At 54.1% G+C, this 13,901-nt stretch overlaps 1 protein-coding gene and 2 non-coding genes across 4 annotated transcripts in view; 1 reads left to right on the top strand and 2 right to left on the bottom strand.

The window, feature by feature from the left end:
* The window catches only part of LASP1 (LIM and SH3 protein 1), a 51,866-nt gene extending 44,218 nt beyond the window's left edge, over nt 1-7,648 (bottom strand). The window contains exon 1 of one of the 2 annotated variants that reach the window (XM_008012896.3): nt 7,384-7,648. In XM_008012896.3, the coding sequence (XP_008011087.1) occupies nt 7,384-7,452 (69 nt within the window). In that variant the 5' untranslated portion in view covers nt 7,453-7,648. Of the gene's footprint in view, nt 1-6,831; nt 6,940-7,383 lie in introns of those variants that run through there. The other variant, XM_008012897.3, reaches the window with a different exon arrangement.
* Nucleotides 7,649-8,292: 644 nt separating this feature from the next.
* On the top strand, nt 8,293-8,364 carry TRNAC-GCA (transfer RNA cysteine (anticodon GCA)). Its single transcript has one exon. It is a non-coding gene; the product is annotated as a tRNA-Cys (tRNA).
* Nucleotides 8,365-9,941: 1,577 nt separating this feature from the next.
* TRNAC-GCA (transfer RNA cysteine (anticodon GCA)) lies at nt 9,942-10,013 on the bottom strand. The gene has a single exon. It is a non-coding gene; the product is annotated as a tRNA-Cys (tRNA).
* Between the last annotated feature and the right edge of the window lie 3,888 nt (nt 10,014-13,901).

The following is a 13,901-nucleotide window of genomic DNA, read 5'->3' on the forward strand; positions in this document are numbered from 1 at the left end:
GCTGGGACTGTCCTAGGCCCATGGCTATGGGGAGAACATGGAATTATCCCAGGTGAGCTGGGGGCATCTCAGGTCACAGTCTTTGGCACTCACCTCCCCTCTCTCCTTCCTCATCCTCCACCAACGGGCCATTTGAACCCAGGAGGAAGAGAAGGGCAGGCATGAAGGACGGGAGGAAGAGCCCAGTTATAGTGGCAGCAGCAACCCCCAGGTCAGCTCCACCCTCCCCAGGGAACCCCTCCTGCCCAGAGCTGGAGACACCTCATTGCTTATGCAAAGCTGCTCTGGGTTGCTAGGGAGCAGCCGCTGAACATGAAGGAGCAGCTCCTCTGGCCGCACCAAGGCCTCAGAAGAGGAAGGCCCAGCCCCCACACACCCAGGCCCGGAACCCAGGTGCTCCTAGCTCCTGGACCAGAGCCCAGCACACCCGCTAGACCCACATAAGCCCCAGGTGGTGCTACAGCTCCAATACCTCCCACTTCCTGTGGGATGCCCAGCCAGAGGAGTGGGCTGGGTGTCCCAGGCTCTGTCAACACACCACATCCTTTCTACCCTTCCTTCATCCTCCCCCACCCCAGTGAGAGGGCAGGAGAGCGCCCAGCAGCGGGTCCCCCACTGAGGCACTGAAGGGCTCTGCTTCAAAGCCTTGAAGGTAGACACCTCCATAGTGGACATCAAAGCTCTACCCCACTAATTGTATGGCCTTGGGCGGGGCCCTGCACCTCAGGGGAGCCCACTTCCTGGTGCGTAGAATGGATGTAATAACACCTGGCCCTCCTGGGATTGTCCAGAGCTCAGGAGAAATCACCTTCAAAGCCCTCAGCACAGCATTTGGCACCTCTAAGCACTCAGATGTCAGGTGCTGGGCACCGCAGATGTGAACCTCAGCTGAGGGAGTCAGGGCTCACACTGGAGATTGTGTGTGTTGGGGTGCAGAGGGGCTTCACTGTGGCAACCACAGCTCCAATCCATTCATGCATGTGAGAATGTGGCACACAGGGGCCATCCAGGGTGGCTGACGGAGGGAAAAGAGTGATGACAGAAAGAGAACTGATCTAGGCCAGGAGCAGTGGCTCACGCCTATAATCCCAGCACTTTGGGAGGCTGAGGCAGGCGGATTACCTGAGGTTGGGAATTCAAGACCAGCCTGGTGAAACTCCGTATCTACTAAAAAATACAAAAAAATGAGCCAGATGCAGTGACGCATGCCTGTGATCCCAGCTACTCGGGAGGCTGAGGCAGGAGAATCGCTTGAACCCAGGAGGCGGAGGTTGCGGTGAGCCGAGATCACACCGCTGCACTCCAGCCTGGGGTACAGAGCAAGACTTAATCTCAAAAATAAATAAATAAATAAGCCAGGTATGGTAGCGCGTGCCTGTAATCCCAGCTACTTGGGAGGCTGAGGCAGAAGAATCACTTAAACCCAGGAGGTAGAGGTTGCAGTGAGCCAAGATTGTGTCACTGCACTCCAGCCTGGGCGACAGAGCAAGACTGCCTAAAAAAGAGAGAGAGAGAGAGAAACGATCTAACAGCCTCCATGTGGCAGCCCAGAGGGGTCTTTGTGGAACCGCTGAGCAGTATTGATGCTTAGGCAAACCCATGACAACAGGATCTAAATTCACCCCCAGAAGCCCAGGATGATGCCCTGGATCACCATCAAACAGGGGTCCACTGCCAGGACCCCAGAATAATCCAGGCCACCTGAGTGACCTGGCTGGCCTGTCCCTGCCCCATTTCCCAGCAGTCAAGGGAGACATTCCCCACTCTGAAAGAAGGAGGCCAGGAGGCAGGCCTCAGGGACTTTTGAAGGAGCCCAGCCAGAGCTGGTTCTTGGCCATTTGTCGAGGAATTCCCCCATGGCGATGCTTTTCAAAATGTGGTCTCTAAACTGCGGAGAGGTGCTTCTGAGACACTGGGAGGAGGGGATAGCAGAAAGAAGGCTGAGAATCTGGGATTCAACCTCCCCTACCATGGCCCACTTCAACCAGAGACCCCCAGGGTAATTTCAGGGGGAAATCGCCTTCTAATAGGGTACTGGTTCCCTATCAAGAAGACCCAAAGGAAAAACCTAATGGTGGAATATTCAACAGAGTGCTAGGAGAACCACTCTTGAGGAGGAAGGCCAGCCAGAAGTCTGGAAGCAAAGAAGTGGTGGCTCTAAGCTTGGCTCCCTCCCCAACCTGGGCCTACCCCAGTGACCCAGGTCCGCTAAACTCCCATGTGGCAACTTACAGACTCCTTCTGGTGCATAACCCCAACACACAGAACCCACTGGGGACACGAAGACAGGGTGGTCACTGCCCCCACAGGCCCCTGAAGTGACAGCCCCACTCCCTCCCCCAGTTACTGGGAGGCATTGGCAGGGTGCCCCAGCCTTGTCACTACCCCGTCTGCTGGCCTCTACCTACTTAGCTGCACATGCCCCTGCCTGGGCCCCCGCCTCCCGCTACCCCCACAGGGGCCTGCCAGCAAAAACATTCTCCAGAATCCAGACCATGACCCACTTTCTCTCTCTCTCTCTTACACACACACACATACACACACAGACACACACACACACACACGAAGGGCTACACACTATCCTAGGACGGGGGGCCTCCAAGTCTGCCTCCTGATTGAGGTTGGGGAGACAAAGGGAGAGAGACCCCCTACTCCAGATGGCCAGGCCTCCACCTGGAGCCAAGCCCCTTGGAGGAGGAGGGTGGGGTGTACTGAGCAGGCAGGGGGCACAGGGCCAACACCGCACCCAGGGGTTCCAAAGACCCCTCCAGGCTGCCACGTGGAGGAAGCAGAGCCCCTCTTCAAGGGGATGGCGCCTATTTCTATCAATTCCTTCCCACCTCCCTCACAGGCCCCACACTCTCATCCAGACACACGAGGGTGGGGCAGAGGAGGGTGGTCACCTGTCCCCCTGCAGGGGGCTCCCAGCAGAAAAATGGAAAGCAGTTACTATGAAGCACAAGTGCCAGGTGGAGCTGCAGCCACTGTCTCCTGGAGTGCTGGAGGGTCAGGAGAGGAGACCGCTCCACCCCTAATGCCTGGCACCTCCAGCGGCTTCAGGCGACTCCCCTCCCCTCTGGAGGAAGGCCCCAAGGTTCAAGAAAACCCACCAGCTCTTTACACTGTGTCCTTTTTGGGGTAGGAAAATTGTGGGGAGGGGAGGCAGAAAATGGCCAGTCCCTCCACAGCCGCTGTGAGCCTAGCCTGGACCCTAAGATGAAAGAAACCCTGTCTTGTCTCAATGGGGTCTAGGGAAGGACACTGTCAGGGAAATATGTCCAGAGGATCCCACAGTGACCCCGTCTGCCTCTGCCCTGCCCCATGGGCTCTGTCCTAGAGCAAGAGTCCCCCCTCTTTTAAAGACCCCAGGCAAGATGATTTCAGTGAAGCATTCCTGGGCCTCAGGACTCTGGAGGAAAGTGCACCTTGAGGCATGCACCTCTGTCCCTTCCTGCTCCCTGCAAAGTCCATGGTTTCCCTGTTCACAGAAACCAGACAGACCCTACCCCTGCTGCCCGTTAGAGGCCTCTCAGCCTGGATCCAAGGCTCCAAAGCAGGGTCACATTGATCTTCCCTTGCCTATTGATCTTCCCTTGCAACCTGCAACCCACTCTACAGAAAGGTAAACAGGCTGGTAGGGGCAGAAGCCTGCAAGGATACCCCTCACTTGGGACAGCCTGTCCCTCCGTGGCTCTGGGTTGGGGGGAATGTGGCAAGCTTCGTGTCACTGTGCCTGCAGCCTGGCACCTTGGCCTCTGAACCCAGGCTACCTGGGGTAGCCATGACTCAGGGATGGAGTATGAGGCCGTCTCTTCCCTTCCTGTTGCCCAGGGTTACAGTTTCTCCCTCCTGCAGAGGCAATGCCAACCCCACCCTGGCCGGGTCACCGGCCTAGCTCAGTTGGCCACCTGACCCGCTGGCTTAAAGGCACAGATCTTTGCTGCACCTCCACAAATTCCGAGGAGGACAGGACTATTCCCAGTGGCCCCACTCCCCCATACAAGACCCCAGGCCCAGAGCATTCCTCCAGATAGGGTCACGAAGGGATGGGACCTACTTTTGGCACAAATGAGATAGAAATAAAATATAAATATGTATAAATAAAAGTACTTTATACTGGCAGAAGAGCTGAGCAGAAAGAACTGTGGATATGAATCTCAGCTCTAAGAGAGGGAGATGAGCCACACGGGCTACCTCAGCCTCCATTTATGGGGTACATCATTTACAAGAGCAAACACACCTATTTTGTGAACCTGCTGTGAAGACTGAGCCCAGCATACTGCGATAACTAGTAGCTATTATCAAGGGATGATCCCAAGATGATGGTGGGGTACTCTAAGCTTCAGCTAGCAAAACGGGGTACCACAGCTGTGAGGACCTCACCCCCTTCGAGTGGGGAGGGAGCGCTCAGACAAGCAGAGACAGAGGGCCCGCCTTAACGGGGGATTCCAGGGGACCTGGCAGCAGTCCAATCCTCTACCTCCACCTGTTTTCAGAAACCTGGGGAAGCAAGCCAGGAAAGAGGGACATGGCAAGATTCTCGACAACACAGCTCCCTAGATACAAAGCAGGTGCACAAAGTAGGTGCTCAATAAATATTTGTTGAATGAGCTAATGAGGTCACCCTGTTTCTCCCCCAGCTCTAATCCCAGAAGTCCTCTGGAGAAGCAAATCTCGACCTCCTTCCTCAAACACTGTCATCAGCAATACATATTTATCCACCTTGCAAAGCATGCTGGGTACTGCAGGTTGGGGGCAGGGTGGCCTTCAGAGGTGACAAGGTTTTTACCCACCTATGCCTTTGGGAGATAAGGCTCAGGGAGGAGAAAAGGCTGAAACCAAGGACACAGTCTGTGCTTTGGGCCACGTAGGGGGCTGAGTGCCATGGGGGATTGTAGAGAAAAGGGTGAGTCTAATTTGACTCTTTTGCTGTAAATGGGAGGCCTTGGGAAGTTAGTTAGCAACTATGGGAATGAAGTTGCCTATGGGACTGAAGGTTCCCCCTCCTCCCTGGTCTCAGCCCAGCATCCTCCAGGCACTGGCTCACCATTCCTGGTGCCTATCCTTACTGCCTGGAACAGGTGGGGAGGAATACATCTGATACATGGATATTTCAGGTCTCCTGCTCAGTACAGGGGGCAAGGTCTCTTCAGGGCCACTTCCTATAGGGAGAATTCTAAAAAGAGGAAGGAATCACCAACTCCTACTTCCCTGGGCAACCCCCACTTGAACGTCCTCTTCCAGCTAGGGTAAGAGAACTGGGGAGGGCACCCTGCAGCATCCCTGCTCCCCTCCCCTCGGATACACGGCACTGAAGGGCTTTCCAAGGGGAGTGGTATGGAGCTGAACAGAGCATCCCAGAGAGGTAGGGAGGGCATAGTCTATACAGCACCCTCTTTAGCACTCAGGGACTTTAGTGCACTGCCCCACCTTCAAGGAAATGACATCATCATACCCATCTGACAGATGGTAAAAACTGAGGCCTAAAGACATTCAAAAAACTCGTGGGAGCAGACCTGGAACAAGGACCCAGTCTCCCAACTCCTAGGGTGGCAGTCCTGCCTTCATGTTTTGCTTTTTCCTTATACAGGTGAAGTGCCCTCTGCCTCTTCCCAATTCATGACTGTGGAGAAGGGGACCACAGGGAACTCAAGATGCAGAGGCCAAAATCTCTGCCACGAGGGGAGGGCAAAATCCCAGTATGCAAGGACAGGTACATTCTCAAGGGAAGACTTCATCATCTGATAGCTCTAAGCTCAAGTCCTGCCCAACAGCGGCTGGCATGGTCACGGGCAGATCAACACCTTTCCTGTGCCCACAATATACCCCCTCCTCTCCTCCTGCCCAATCAAGCCCAGGACCAGGAGGGACAGTGACACAGCAGCGGCCCCATATGCTCACACTCCCCAAGAGCAAGTTCAAATGTGTTTCAGAACCTCCAACCCCACCTCCTCACCCTGACTCAGACGCCAAAGGTCACTGAGGAAGCTCACACCCTAAGGGGGAGGGGAGAGACAAGGTGTCCAATGAACTATCCTCTCCTGAACAAAACCCAGCTCCAGGTCAGTAATGAACTTGGCCCCAGGGCTCTGTACGCCTCTTTCATCCAGTGTTCCCACCCTTGCACCCCTCTTCCATCCAGTCCCCCCAGCCCTCCCAGTTCAGATGGAAAGGTCAGAATACCTGGACTTGAAGCCAGCTTTGGGTGATGGACGAAAGACGCGGTGAGGAAGGGCACAAAATCACAGAGGCCTCCCCTCCAGACTGGGGAGGAGAGGGGATGCAGAGGGACAGGTTTTACCTTAGGATCTCACGGAGCTTACAAGAGGACAGGATCCTACACCAAACTGTACGGGAAACGCCCAGTTCTACTCTCCAACCCCCCTCCAAAAGTCTAATGGCAACCAGATGAACAAGTCCAGCATTGGGGAGACAGAGCCCCCAGGGGGCAGTGAATCTACACAAGGCCACCATCCCTCCCCCACGCCGCCCATACCTCCCCCTTTCCTCGGCTTCCCCAGAACTCAGCCAACCCCACCCTCCATTGGAGAAACCTGCTTTGAAAAGTTAGCTCTTTGTTCTTCCACACGATCTCCTGGCTCTGAGCACAATTTCAGGAGATCTAAGCGAAGCACCCCCCACCCACCCTACTCCGGCACCCGACCCCACCCGGCTCAGGCAGGGCGGCCCAGCACCAGGAGTTGGCTTTTAATTGGAGGTGGGGGTTGGGAAGCTATGGAGGAGGTCTGCGAGTCCTTTAACCACTCAATCACCAAGGGGGCCTCAGGTCGTTCAAAATCGGGGGTCTTGCGGCGGAGCCCGGGTCCTTACCCGAAACCCCCCGCATCAGATGCCACACTAGCAGGCTGATAGCCACCGCCCCGCCAGGCCAGGAAGCGAGGCCATCCCCCGCCGGAACGGACGGTTTCGCAGGGCCCCCCAGCCTCTGCCCCGCCCCCCTCCGCCCCCTCCACCAGCGCCCCGCGCTTCCGCCTACTTGGCGCTAGGCGCGGAGTGGAGAGGGAGCGGCCGTCTCTTCTCACTCTCCAGGCCCTAGGGGGCGGGACTGCACCCCTAACCTTCCCCCAACACACCCCGGGGCCTGGCTTCCCTGCTTCTCTCCCGTCCTCCCAACCCCAAGGCACAGAGCCCCCCCCTCTCCAGCACCGGCTGCCCGCTACGCGTGGACTCCCCGCCTCGCCCCAGATCTCCTGGTTTCCAGATTGGGATGTGTCCCCACACCCCATGACACCGCCCGCCCGCCCTCCCTCCATTCTCCTGGGATCGCGGGGATAAGGCAGCAAAGACCCGGCCCTTCTCTCCTCCCTGGATTCAGAGCACTGCCGGGGATTGCAAAGACGCGTCTCCCGGTCCCGGACTCACCTTATCCAGACAGTTCACCTTCTCCGTGGGATACACGATCTTGCCGCACCGGGCACAGTTGGGGTTCATGGTTCCGAGAAAGGCTGAGGCGGGGACGTCGGAGCTCTAGCGCGTCCTCTTCCCCAAGGCGAGCTGGCGGGAGGCGGCCGCGGCTGCAACTACACAGGCGGCAGCGACGGCGGCTGGAGCTGGGGAACTGGCCTCCGCCTCCGCCCTCCTTTGCCTAATAAACACAGCGGGGAGGAGGGGCTGCACCGGGGCGGGCACGCGCCTCGGGCGCGGGCGAGGGCACGCGCAGCGAGGCGCGCTCCCCGGGCGACGTGGGGCTGCGCGGGGGCGGATTCCTGGGGGGAACTGCGCGGCCAGCGGTGCTGGCGCCCCGGCGCTCCCAGGCTGACTGCGCCCGGTGCCCAGGGCCCTTCCCGAGCCGGAGGCGGCGCAGAGCCAGGCCGGCTGCACATCTGGGGCGCTCGGGCTGCAGGAGGCGGGCTAACCCCTTAAGCCCGTCGAGGGTAGGGTTGGAGCCCTCCTGAACGCCGGAACTGATTCACCGCATTCGGGGACTTTCCTTTCTACCGGTTGCTACCGGGCATGAATCTACAGACCGAACGGGGACCCCCTGCCCTGCCCCTCTTAACTCTCTTCCGGCCCACACCCTTTCCCACATTTGTGGGGCGGACCCGTCCCTCCCTCTTGGACCCTGCGCGCTGCCGGGCCCGGGCTAGTGCTTCCCTCTCGGAGCCCCTGCAGTGCACCTTCCCAGGGTTCCCCGGATGCGGGCACCGTCTGCGTTCAGCATGACCCCTTTTCTTCTGCATTCCTTTCTCTTTATGTTACACCCTACCACAGAGTAGCAGCTGCAACAATGCTTAGTACCCAAAGAGCCGCCTCCAGGCGCTGCAGCGGCGCGGGGGTATAGCTCAGTGGTAGAGCATTTGACTGCAGATCAAGAGGTCCCTGGTTCAAATCCGGGTGCCCCCTCGGTGGCTTTTCCTTCCACTTGGTAACCAACCACCTGTTTTTCATTCTTGATTCATATTTTAACATTGGGTCCTGACTACAAAGAAAAAAAGGTCAAAGAAGTATCTTCCTCATTTTTCAGCCTTAGCAGAAAGCTTTCGGTTTTACTTTGTGCTCAGCGGGTGGAGAAGCGGGTGGGTATAAAAGCTGCGCGAACGCAATACTCGCGCCAGAGGTGTAGGGATTTCTGTGGGCAGGGCTGCCAGCCTCAGATGAATCAGACAGTTCGAGGTGCCGGGTTTGAGGGACAGAATGTTTCCAATGGGGGTAGGCAGACAGGAGAACGCCTCAAGTTGGCGTTCCTTTTGGGGGTGGAGGGTGGGTCAAGCGAGGGAAACCCATAGACACAGCCCTTCTCCAACTTCAACTTTCTGTATTAATAGTGACATGGACGTGCTGTGTTCATCCTTGACTATTAATGTACAAAAGTAAAGTTATATCCCAATGCAAACTGAGATAAACGAATACAGTGTTTCTCAAACTTGAACGTGCATCAGAATTACCTGCAGGGCTTGTTAAAACCCTCCTAGTTTCTGATTCTGTAAGGGGGCACCGAGAATTTGCATTTCTACCAAGTTTCCAGGTGCCGCTGGTGCTGCTGGTGTGGGGACCACATTTTAAGAACCACTGAAGTGAGAATAAAAGGCCGTGGAGTTTCATAACCTAAAGATGAGAACAAGTATCTGCTGGCTGCGTGCCTGACAGTGTCACTGTTGGGCCGGAGGAAAATGGTAAGTGTGACGGGAGACAAGGGCGTCCCCCTCAACTAGGTTTTGCCCAAAAAAAGGAAAAATAAGGGAGAAAGGAAGAGGCGTGCTGCCTGGGTCAAAGGGCAACTGCTATATTTTAAACCCGGAATGTGGTTGTGTCATGCCTCGGACCCCGGGAAAACGCGCATTTTTTTTTTCTCCTGGCTCCGATTACTGTGAGCTGCATCGCTAGGCTGAACAGAGAGATCACAGATCAGCAGACCTGCGGTTCCGTGCAAAAAACCCAGGAGGAACCAGTTTTACCTCTCCTTTAGGCCTTGGACTTTCCATCTACAGCTTATCAAGCCAAAGCCCTGCCTATGAGCTAAGTAAAGAAGGAAGAGAGAAAACTGCTCGCTGTTTACCTTCTACCTTATGTGCCCTGTCCTGTTCGAGTTCGCGAATATATGAAGACCTCTGAAATTGGATTCTTTCTCCTAGTTTTCATAGTCAAGTACGAACTACTGCCCCGTCCAAGACACATTTTTTAACCCCAAAACAAATTATAATTATCGGTAAACCAATGGGCATCGGAGATGGGAATCGATCAACGCCTTTGTTCTACAACTGAGACTACTGGTGCGCTTCTCGCCACTTGGGGTATGAGGACTCAGGTCCACCTAAAGGCAGCCTCTGGTTGCTGCTCTCTCCTTCTAGGGTACGGGAATCCTTTCAAGGTGAAAATTAGGTAGGTGGAAGATACAAAGGACACTTCCGGTGACTTTTGGATTCAGAACTCGCTAACTCGGGTTATTCCTGCATGATTGTGAAAAGAGGTAAAACAACGCGAGGGGGCACCCGGATTTGAACCGGGGACCTCTTGATCTGCAGTCAAATGCTCTACCACTGAGCTATACCCCCTGTGCTGGACGCCTTTTGGGAAATTCTTTTTACAGCGATCGATCCCAAAATGTTCATACTTTCACCATTTGTTCAAAATTAGCGTCTCTTTGCTAGATTATACTGAAATTACCAATGAGGAAGGGGAAATTAAAAAACTAGGCCAAAATAGGCCGGGCACAGTGGCTCACGCCTGTAATCCCAGCACTTTGGGAAGCCGAACCAGGAGGATCACGAAGTCAGGAGTTCGAGACCAGACTGACCAAGATGGTGATAAACCCCGTCTCTACTAAAAATACAAAAATTAGCCGGGCGCAGTGGCGGGCGCCTGTAATCCCAGCTACTCGGAAGGCTGAGGCAGGAGAATCGCTTGAACCCGGGCGGCAGAGGTTGCAGTGAGCCGACATCGCGCCACTGCACTCCATCAGGGGCAACAGAGTGAGACTCCGTCTCAAAAAAAAAAAAAAAGGCTAGGCCAAGACGTGGTGGCAGTTTGAAAAGTATGTGAATTTAGGTGCCAATCTGCTTTTTCTAGGTTCATTACTTTTTTTTTTTTCCCCAGACGGAGTCTTCCTCTGTAACCCAGGCTGGAGTGAGTGCAGTGTGGTGCAGTCTCGGCTCACTGCAACCTCTGCCTCCCGGGTTCAAGCGATTCTCCTGCCTCAGCCTCCTGAATAGCTGGGAATCCAGGCGCCCGCCGCCGCGCCCGGCTACTTTTTGTATTTTTAGTAGAGATAGGGGATTCACCATGTTGGCTAGGCTGGTCTCCAACACCTGATTTCGTGATCTGCCCGCCTCGACCTCCCACAGTGCTAGGATTACAGGCATGAGCCACTGCACCCCGCTTGGTTCAGTTTGTTTGTTTGTTTTCCATTTTGTGGAGAAGGGGGCAGGTGGTGGGTGAAGGAGGCCGTCTCCCAATGTTGCCCAGAGACGGAATTTCGCTCTTGTTGATCAGTCTGGAGTGCAATGGTGCGATCTCGGCTCACCGCAACCTCTGCCTCCCGGGTTCAAGCGATTCTCCCGCCTCAGCCTCCTGAGTAGCTGGGATTGCATAATTGTGTATTTTTAGTAGAGACGGGGTTTCTCCATGTTGCACAGGCTGGCCTCGAACTCCCTACTTCAGGTGATCCGCCCGCCTTGGCCTGCCAAGGTGCTGGGACTTGGGACTACAGGCGTGAGCCACCACTCCCAGACTAGGCTCAATTCTTTTTTTTTGAGATGGAGTCTCGCTCAATCAGGCTGGAGTGCAGTGGCGCGATCTCGGCTCACTGCAAGCTTCGCCTCCCGGGTTCACGCCATTCTCCTGCCTCAGCCTCCCAAGTAGCTGGAACTACAGGCGCCCGCCGCCACGCCCGGCTAATTTTTTGCATTTTTAGTAGAGACGGGGTTTCACTGGATTAGCCAGGATGGTCTCAATCTCCTGACCTCGTGATCCGCCCGCCTCGGCCTTCCAAAGTACTGGGATTACAGGCGTGAGCCACCACTCCCGGCCGGTTCAATTCTTTATCCAAAATCGCACTCATCTCTCCCCACTAACAAGTTAGAGAACAACCTCCTGCAAAACTGGATAGAGAAAGTGTTTCCTTGGTCTCTCCAAAAAGAATAGGAACACCGGCCCGGCGCGGTGGCTCATGCCTGTAATCCCAGCACTTTGGGAGGCTGAGGCGGGCGGATCACGAAGTCAGGAAATCGAGACCATCCTGGCCAACATGGCGAAACCCAGTCTTTACTAAAAATACAAAAATTACCCGGGCGTGGTGGCGCATGCCTGTAATCCTAGCTATTCAGGAGGCTGAGGCAGGAGAACTGCTTGAATGCGGGAGGTGGAGATTGCGGTGAGCCGAGGTCATGCCATTGCACTCCAGCCTGGGCAACAAGTTTCACTCTCAACAAGAGCGAAACTCCGTTGCAAAAAAAAAAAAAAAAAAAAAAAAGTAAGAAAGAAATCCTGCAATATGCAACAGCGTGGATGAACCTTGAGGATATTATGCCAAGTGAAACAGGCCAGTCACAGAAGACCAAATACTGCATGATTCCACATATATGAGGCATTTAACATAGTCAAACTCACAGAAGTAGAGAGTAGAATGATGGTTGCCAGGGGCTGCGGGGAGTTGCTGATCAACAGGTCTAAAATGTCAATTCTGCAAGATGAAAAAACTCTAGAAATCGGCTGTACAACATTGTGCCTTTAATTGACAATACTGTATTGTATAGTTGAAAATCTAAGAGGGTCCGCCAGACATGGTGGCTCATGCCCATAATCCCAGCACTTTTGGAGGCCAGGGCAAGAGGATCACTTGAGCCCAGGAATTTGAAACCAGTCTGGGCAACACAGTGAGACTCCCATCTCTACAAAAAAATTTAAATATTACCCAGGTGGGCCGGGCGCAGTGGCTCAAGCCTGTAATCCCAGCACTTTGGGAGGCCGAGATGGGTGGATCACGAGGTCAGGAAATCGAGACCATCCTGGCTAACACGGTGAAACCCCATCTCTACTGAAAATACAAAAAAAGGAAATTAGCCAGGTGTGGTAGCGGGCACCTGTAGTCCCAGCTACTCGAGAGGCTGAGGCAGGAGAATGGCGTCAACCCGGGAGGTGGAGCTTGCAGTGAGCCGAGATTGCGCCACTGCACTCCATCCTGGGTGACAGAGCAAGACTCCGTCTCAAAAAATTTAAATAAATAAATAATAAATAAATAAAAAAGAATGCAAGCATCGAGATTGATGACACATGGCAGGGAAACCCAGTCCGATTTTTTTTTTTTTTTTTTTTTTTCCCTGCCTGGCTGATTCAGGCCTGTAATCCCAGCACTTTGAGAAACCAACGCTGCAGCCCAGCTCTGAGACCAGCCTGGGCAACGTGGCAAAACTCCATCTCTACAAAGTAAAGAAAGAAAGGGCCTGGCATGATGGCTTACGCCTGTAATCCCAGCACTTTGGGAGGCCGAGGTGGGTGGATCACCTGAGGTCAGGAGTTCCAGACCAGTTTGGCCAACATGGTGAAACCACGTCTCTACTAAAAATACAAAAAATTAGCCGGTCGTGTTTGTGGGTGCCTGTAATCCTAGCTATTCTGGAGGCTGAGGCAGGAGAATTGCTTGAACCCAGGAGGCAGAGGTTGCAGTGGGCCAAGATTGCACCACTGCACGCCAGCCTGGGCAACGGGAGCAAAACTTTGTCTTGGAAAAAAAGAAAAGAAAAGATAAAAATCGCACTGAGAAAGGGGCAATTTAGGGGGAAAAAAAGAGTTTATTTTTAAAATTCTTAAAAGAAAGTAACAAAGTACAGCCCCCTGTCCTCACAGGCATCATGTCCCAGTATTGGGGTGAACATGTTTTATTTAAGGAGACTAATTAATATTTAAGAGTATGCATTTGGAGGCCGGGCGCCATGGCTGACGCCTGTAATCCCAGCACTTTGGGAGGCCAAGGCAGGCAGATCACGAGGTCAGGAGATTGAGACCATCCTGGCTAACACAGTGAAACACCGTCTCTACTACAAATACAAAAAATTAGCGTGGCATGGTGGCGGGCGCCTGTAGTCCCAGCTACTCGGGAGGCTGAGGCAGGAGAATGGCATGAATCCGGGGGCCAGAGCTTGCAGTGAGCAGAGATTGTGCCACTGCACTCCAGTCTGGGCAACAGAGCGAGACTCCGTCTCAAAAAAAAAAAAAAAGAGTATGCGTTTGGGGATACAGCTAATTCTGGAGTTCAGGGAAGAGGTCAGGTCTAGAAATATAATTCTGGGAGTTCTCAGTGTATAGATGATAATTGATGAAGGATGTAGTTAATCTCAGACATGTGCTGGATTCAGTTCACACTGGCTTGCAAGAAACAATGGTTAAATTTTCCAGAATTTTTTTTTTTTTTTTTTTGAGATGGAGTCTCTCTGTCAGGCTGGAGT

This window comes from Chlorocebus sabaeus, chromosome 16 (assembly GCF_047675955.1).
Source record: "Chlorocebus sabaeus isolate Y175 chromosome 16, mChlSab1.0.hap1, whole genome shotgun sequence".
In the NCBI taxonomy this organism is placed as follows: Eukaryota; Metazoa; Chordata; class Mammalia; order Primates; family Cercopithecidae; genus Chlorocebus; species Chlorocebus sabaeus.